Below are 8132 nucleotides of genomic sequence, written 5' to 3' on the forward strand. Positions count from 1 at the left end.
CGTGTACCGGAAAAACCCTGCCTTGGTACATCTGAAAAACCCTACCTTCTGGTACATCTGATGATGGAGGGACAGATAAACCTGTGCTTCCTTAATGTCCACGGTTTCATAAATCGCACCCAACAAGGCATCCACCTCCTTAAAGGAGAGCCTGTATCTAGGCGATTTAGTCCCTTGTTCCGGAATATCTTTGGACGAGGCCGCTTCACTCAGCTAAAGAATCTGGATCTTCCTCCCCAGGTTTGGTCGCCCACCTCTGGAGCAGAAGTGAGACGTAATTCAGCTGGCTGTTTAGGGGTCTCAACGTTCTACAGCATAGACTTAATTGCCTTCATTTCTTTCTTCATGCCCAAAATCAAATCCTTACACGTCCCTGTAGCCTCCTTGTATACCAACTCGTCTATACAAGGTTTGCAGAGCGGTTTGTTCCATCCCTCCTTACACTTGAATGCACAAGCCGGGCAACTCTCTCCCCCCCCCCCCCCCCCCTTCTCTGCTTCTTTTGGCTGAGCCTGAAACAAGAGAAGAGAAGGGAAAACACAAAAAAGAAAAAAAAGCTGTCAAGCGTACTAGACATGAATAGGTGCACCCTCACCAACACCCCTGTGAACCCCCTAACAGTCATAACCGGATTCTCATGCTCCTAAGGTGGATCCGGTAACACTAAAGGGGGGGGGGGACCTCTGGGAAGCCCCCTGCCCTCCTCCTACCTCACCAGCACCGTAGGCTAAAAGCCTTGTATACACGATCAGACTATCGAACAATCTGTCGTCCGTTTTTTGTGGCATGCTAGTCTGATTTGGAAAGTGAAGAGGTTATTTTCATACAAATTTTCCCGTACGACAGAATTCTACTTCAGAAGTGATGTCATGTGTTGGATTGTTTTGTAGGTCGTCTCTGAACATGCCTAGTCTTGCTCTTAAGATTTTTTTTTCCGTCAAACTGTACTAATGAGACGAAAATCGGACGTTGTGTTGACGGACGATAAAAATTTTATAGCCTGCACATAAGGATTTTTTCGGCTGAAAAGTCTGAGTTGGCTGTCGAAAGCACCATACTAACAATCCGAAAATCGGCAGATTGGTCGTCGGACGAAATTTTCCTTCAATTTTCTTGTGTGTATGGGCCTTAAGTCACCCCAGTGTTTGCCTACCTGAGCTGGGCCAGCACCACTGACACTCTGCTCTGCAGTCTCCATGGGTCTGTCATTCTGCAGCATTACACTGCTGCACTTGTGTTAGTGGATCCAGGACTGCCAGCTGCTGGTGGCCAGCATTCAAATAAACCTTCAGAGTTCCAGCATCCACACTCCCAACCCCCCCCCCCCCCCCCCCCCGGAAGTGATGTGCTGGAAGCCTCGCCCCCCCTCCTGCGTTCCAAAGGCCGGAAATTGAGGCCTCGCGCCTACCCCCTGCCGAGCTCGTTTAGCATATTTATTTATTTTTATTTATTTCAGGTTCTTATATAGCGCTGTCAATTTACGCAGCGCTTTACATATACATTGCACATTCACATCAGTCCCTGCCCTCAAGGAGCTTACAATATAAGGCCCCAACTCACATTCATACATACATAGTAGGGCCAATTTTATACAGGATCCAATTAACCTACCAGCATGTAATGGAGCATACCTAGCATCCAGCCCAGCAGAGACTCCTCTCCCCATCAGGCGGACCGCGCAGAGAGCATCCGGCCCTCCCTGGGCTATCCTGGAGGAAAGCGCTGGTTTCAGCTTCCCCTTCAGCCTGCCTGGGGGCCCCAAGACCAGATACCCCCCAGGCAGCCCCTAGGTTCTGGGGAGATTAGATCTCCACACCTGCCTCCTCCTCCAGCGAAGGAAACACAAAGACTAGGGAAGAGGGATGGTGACCGCCCTTTATGGATCTAAGATTGGGGTTTCCTGCCTACTGGAGGTGGAGCCTACTCTCCTATGTGGTCCTGGATAGACAACTGGAGAAACAAAGACTTTAGGTACTCTGTTGCCCAGCTGGCAGCTGCCTACCTGTAGAAAAAGCAGCCCAAGCTCCAGTGGTCCTGTAATATCAGATTGATGGAAAGGAATAGGATGACCATTGCCACAGGGTCATTGAAAAGCCGAAGAAGGAAGATCGAGTGGATGCGATATGAAGCACAGCACATGAAGAAAAATACATAGGGTGGTACCTAGTAACACAGTGACATGTATTAGTATAATCAAAAAATGTAAACTTTGATACAAAACTACAAAAGTTAAAACAATATAAAGATTTTATTTTATGTATTACAAAATTAAAAACTACAAACAAATGTGGAGACAGAGAATCATAACACCTCAAAATCAAGTGCCCCTTTAAGAGCAGGATTTATCCCATTTTCTCAGTTTATAAAAATGGCACAGGTTTTAGACACTGATATATTATACATATCTATTAGAAAAAAATGATATCACCCTCAAAAAAACCTGAACAAATTTACTGTCGCACAGCTCCTTACCTTTTTGGTGACAATGTAGATACGAAACACAAGGAACAGTGTGAGCAGGTACAGCACTGCAAAGATATACTGTGCCCGTCTAATGTTGCTCCCTTGCTCAGTTACGTAATATAAAGCACTGAAAAGGTATACAAATCCAGCCGGATACCTGTTCCAATACAGTAACACAAAACAGATCTTTAACGCAGACATTACAATACACTGGCATTGCTTCTTTTATTGTCCCCACTTATCAGTCAGTTTCAGCCCCCCACGATTCCAAATGTCTCACACCAGCTACACCTAGTCAGCCCAGTTCTACCCCTAATCCCCACTCACACCTTAAATCGCTAAAATAATAAAATAAGTTATTGTATTTCAGGTACTTGTATAGCGCCATGAATTTAGGCAGTGCTTCACACATGTATTACACATTCACCTCAGTCCCTGTCCTTAAGGAGCTTACAGCCTAAGGTCCCTAACTCCTGTTCACACATACTAGGGCCAATTTGGCCAAGAGCCAATTAATCTACCAGCATGTCTTTAGAGTGTGGGAGGAAACTGAAGTACCAGAGGAAACACACAGGCACAGGGAGAACATGCAAACTCCTTGCAGGTAGTGCTGTGGTTGGGATTCTAACCGACAACCCTAATGCGTACAGGCAGAAGTGCTAATTACTTAGCCACTGTGTTAAACAATTCTGCAGAGCGCGCCAACCAAAGAGATGGTGGCAGGAGATTTTACCAAGCTTCATTCTCGCTCCCTGAGATTCTGGCAGCTCTGGGGTGGCCTGCAACATTTACTTAGGGCACTCTGGTGATTGAAGCTTGTACAATTACAAACCTCCTCTGTGAAAATGATCATTTAGAATTGTACTTCTGTCTTATGATCATTTGCAGAATAGTTTAAACCTTGGACAGCGTTGAGGCTGGGTTCATATATGTGTGAATTGGATGCGGGTTTCTCTGCCGTGGATGTCACCGATGCATGCACTCTGAAAGAATGGCATACCTGTGACGTTTCTTCGGAGCTGTGTGCTGCAGCAGCGACGTCATTTCGGCTCAGTCATTCAAGTGGCTACAGCCCACGAACCCCGAATGAAGACCTGGTGAAAATGGAAGCCCTGTCATCGATGACAGCGTGCTGCTGAAGGACTTCATTACAAGGCAAGTCTTTCATAATGTGCTAGTATGAGATGCATACAACACATTATGACATCTTGCAGACGGATTTTCTTTTAAGTTTACTACCCCTTTAAGGGGTTAGTTCCCTTTTACTGAAAAATGTAAAGGTGAACTAACACTGGAAATTCTCCCCACCCCCCTGGTCTCTTCTGTACTTGCCTCTGGGACTGCTGAGCTGTCAGTGCCCACACAGCCAGTCCAGTGGTCTGGGGATCTAAAATTCTCACTCTTCTCCCTCTCCTCCATGAAGCAGCTTCTTGGGTGGAACAGACTGATTTGCTGTGACAGCACTGACCAATCAGAATTGATCTCTGTCCTGGAAGAAGGTGCACAGAGAAGAGCAGGGATTCCAGATTCCTGGAATGCTGGAGTTGCTGCATGGGTAATGACTGCTCCACAGCCCCCAAGGTAAGTACAGTGGGGAAAGTGTCCAGTATTACTTGATCTTTACTATTCGTCTGTAAAGTTAAACACACTTTAAAACTTGTCAAGCATAAAATCCCTGGGGAGATGTGGTCACCATGTACAAAGATATGTGCCCTGTACACACGGACCGAATGTCAGGCGACATAGCCGGTTCAATAGAAACCAGCCCACGTTTGGCCCTTGTGTACTGCAGCCAGTTTAATTCTTTTGAAGGTACAAGACCGAAAAAGGTCTGCTGACCGAAGTGTTCTGGCGGGGGCTGTCCCCATGTCAGGACACAATAGAACAGCAGAGGAGATCGCTGTACTAACATTGGATTGTTAGTACAGCAGCTCCAGCCTGAGCGGTCAGGTTTTTTTTTTTTTTTTTTTCGTCCAATCCGCTGGTACTCCTTCCCCTTTCCCTCCCTGCAATCTTCTGGGACACATCGCAGGTTCCAGAAGATTGCCCAGCCATTCAGGACACGCAGTGGCGTCACTAGGGGGGGGGGGGCAGAGGGGGCCATGGCCCCCCAAAATTTCACTGGGCCCCCTTCATGTGCCCCCCAATTAAAATGCTGTTTAAAAGGCAAGGCGCCGCGCAGCTGCGGCAAAAGGCTCCCTCGCTGTGCCTATTCATTGAATAGAATTCAATCAGAGTAGATAGTTCCTGCCCAGTAGAAGGACCCTGGTGATGTCAGCAGAACATGTGCCTGTTTGGTCACCTAGTACAGAGAAGTGCCGGAAGTGGAGAGGAACTGGTCACAACCCATGTGACTGCTCTGCAAGACAGGTATGTGCGCTGGCTTTTTTTCTGCTTGAACTTCTGGAATCTCTGCCAAGGAGTGTGGGTGTCTTTGGCTGTAAATGGGGGGTGTCTCTGGCTGCAAATGCGGGGGTGTCTCTGGCTGCAAATGCGGGGGTGTCACAATGTGAACTGACACTGACAGAATTTTACAGCAGAACATGGCAAACATGTATAATACATGTCAGTAAGTTTGCTATGTCCAGCTGTAAAATTCTGTCAGGAATATTTCATGTTTCCATTGTTTCTTGATAATGGGCATCAAACGCATCAGCATGAAATTTTCCTGACACATTTTTAGGAATATTTCCTGTTTATGAGTTTGATGCCCATTGTTAGGAGTATTTAATGTTTAAGTGCTTGCTGCAATGGGCATCAAACACATAAACATGAAATATTCTTGACAATGGGCATCCAAGACATAAACATGAAATCTTCCTGATAAATTGTTCAGAATATTTCATGTTTATGCGTTTTGATGCCCATTGTTGGGCAAGGCTATGATGGAGTCTCTGTAATCAGTGGACGGCTTAATTGCATTTTATTCTTGGTCCCCCTACTTTTGTCCCTATTCCCCCCCATGTGCCCCCCCTAAATATGAACGCTGGAGACGCCACTGACACGCAGCAGGACTCACACCCAGCTGTGAAGCCACAAGCTGTCACAGCCAGGTGCCCACACTAGTGATGCCGGGGAGAGCCAACGGAGAAAACCGAGGGTTTGGGTGGCCGCATGGCTGGATCGTGGGACGAGTGTGTGTTTATTAAAAGTCAGCAGCTACACTTTTTGTAGCTGCTGACTTTTAATAAGCACAGAAAGGGCTGGAAATCCGCTTTAACAAAGCTGTAAAGTCACATGTATAAATTACTTTGATTCTCTCTGTTTTAAATCCCTTATCAGTACAATATGTGTTTTTTCTAAAATGATAATGCTAAATGCCTTATTTGCATAGCCCTGCTGTCCTGTCATGTGACCTCCTTCTGTATCCCTTCCTGATCTAAGAGAGCACAGTGGGAAGAGCATGATTCCCCTATGATGAATGCAAGCTAGCAGAGGGAGGTCACAAGTCTGCACAGCAGGGCCCTGCTATGAAGGTACCGGTATTTAGCATTATAATTTTAGCAAAACACACACTCTATACTGAACAGGGATCCAAAACCGAGAGGATCAAAGTAATGAATACATGTTTCTTTACAAGCACTGGAGCAGCTACAGGAATAGAATTACATAGGCATTAGAGGAGAAGAGATCGGCTCACACACAGACTACAGAACTGACAGGGAGGGGGAGATGCAGAGACGCTGAGGAGATAGCTGAATGGCAGAGGAATTTAAACTGACCACACTATCAGAGATCAGATACAACAGAGGGTGTGTAACACTCAGGCGTGAATATAATCAGGGATCAGTCTCCGGTGCTGACCCCCAGCTTGCCACCAAATAAACGGGAGAAATATTTATCAGAGATCAGCAGCCATTATAAAGGTGGTCAGTTTACAGAGGGGAAGGTAGTATTAGCCAGGTAGTGTACAATATAGAAAGGGACAATTGACCTGGCAAAAGCACTGTGCTACAACGTATGCTTTAAAGAGACAGGCACATTTTTTTTTTTTTTTAGGCCCCTTTCACACACGCTGTCCATTTGTCCGTTTTTCATCCATCTGTTGACAGATGAAAAACGGACATCAATGTATCTCTATGTAAAAACGGATGAAAGACGGATAACAACTGACGAAAAACGGATGACAACTGACATAGTGTGAAAGGGGCCTTAGGGTTACAACTACGTTATTTGACCTGAATAGCCATATATGGCTGCACTTGTGTAAATGCTTGTTCACTGGTGTGTACCCAGGCGTGTGTGTACAGTGTATTACCCTAAGGTGGACAGTGCTGTGTTTGGGGAAAGTACACTGTACATGCATGCGCATGTAAACATGCCAGAAGTGATTGGTGTTTACTAGAGATGGGCTCTGGAGTGTTCGAGATCTGAGTCCCAACCCACCTTTCCGATCCCGCTAGGAAGCCGACACTGCACACCGCTAATCACAGGCACCGAGACGTTTCCTAGCCTGCGGATGCACAAACCGGAAAATGTCTCAATGCCTGTAATTAGCAGTGTGCAGTGTCAGCTTCATGGCAGGAGGGTTGGGACTAAGATCCTGAACACTCCAGAGTCCATCTGCATTGATACGTACCAAGGTATGCGAGTACAGTGTCTTACCTTAAGGTGGACAGCGCTGAGTTTGAAGAAAATACACTGTACACACATCTAAATGTGCCAGAAGTGATTGGTGTTTACTAGAGATGGGGTCTGGAGTGTTCGGGAATCCCAGTCCCAACCCACCAGGAAGCTGACACTGCACACCACCAATCACAGGCAGCAGGAAATTTCCCAGTCCACAGTTGCACAGACCAAGAAACATCTCACTGCTTTGATTAGTGATGTGTAGTGTAGGCTTTCTGGTGTGAATCGGGCAGGTGGGTTGGGACTACGATCCCGAACACTCCAGAGTCCATCTTCACTGGTGCATACCCAGGCATGCAGGTACAGTGTATTACCCTAAGGTGGACAGCACTGTGTTTGGGGAAAATACACTGTACATGCATGCACATGTGCCAGCAGTGATTGGTGTTTACTAGAGATGGCCTCTGGAGTGTTTGGGACCCGAGTCCAAACCCACCTGCCAGGAAGCCGACACTGCACACCACCAATCACAGGCAGTGAGACTTCCCAGTTGCACAGATCAGGAAATGTCTCACTGCTTGTGATTAGCTGATTCGGCTTCCCAGCGGGATCAGGGAGGTGGGTCAAATCCTGAACACTCCCGGAATCCATCTCTAGTGTTTACACGAGTACGGGTGCGTCCAGTCAGTATTGGAGCATGCAGGGTGTCCTACTCACACGAGGGGTCCGGTCTCCCCCTGCAGCTTGGTGTAGTCGTAGGTCCCATTGAGTACCCCCTCCACCTCGTCCATGTAGGCTCTCCAGTCTATCTCAGTGTCTGTGGAGAGATGTATTAGTGCAGGGCTGAGCTCACAACACATGTACATATAAGGAGTACCATTGACTTACAGGGGACCCTCTGGATGACCCAATGTGTCACCCCCAGCTCCAGCAGGCACAGGAACACTCCCAGCAGCGCCGTGTACCCGGGGTCAGTCAGGACCTGCCTATAGTTCTCCCGTCCTCGCCGCAGCGCCTCCATTAGACCGGAGAGGGCCCCGGCTGTCCTCCCAGGGGGGCCCCCTCTCCTGCGGACTCCTACAGCCGGAGACATCTGCACA

General features: G+C 47.3%; 1 protein-coding gene across 1 annotated transcript in view; it reads right to left on the reverse strand.

Moving 5' to 3' along the window:
- The window catches only part of ALG3 (ALG3 alpha-1,3- mannosyltransferase), a 32323-nt gene extending 24194 nt beyond the window's left edge, over positions 1–8129 (reverse strand). The window contains exons 1-4 of the mRNA XM_082249906.1: positions 7921–8129; positions 7750–7849; positions 2473–2620; positions 2003–2163 (exon numbers count right to left, since the gene is read on the reverse strand). Of these exons, the coding sequence (XP_082106032.1) occupies positions 2003–2163; positions 2473–2620; positions 7750–7849; positions 7921–8125 (614 nt within the window). The 5' untranslated portion in view covers positions 8126–8129. The remainder of the gene's footprint in view (positions 1–2002; positions 2164–2472; positions 2621–7749; positions 7850–7920) is intronic.
- Between the last annotated feature and the right edge of the window lie 3 nt (positions 8130–8132).

This window comes from Pelophylax lessonae (assembly GCF_965119305.1).
Source record: "Pelophylax lessonae genome assembly, chromosome: 3".
Taxonomy (NCBI): Eukaryota; Metazoa; Chordata; class Amphibia; order Anura; family Ranidae; genus Pelophylax; species Pelophylax lessonae.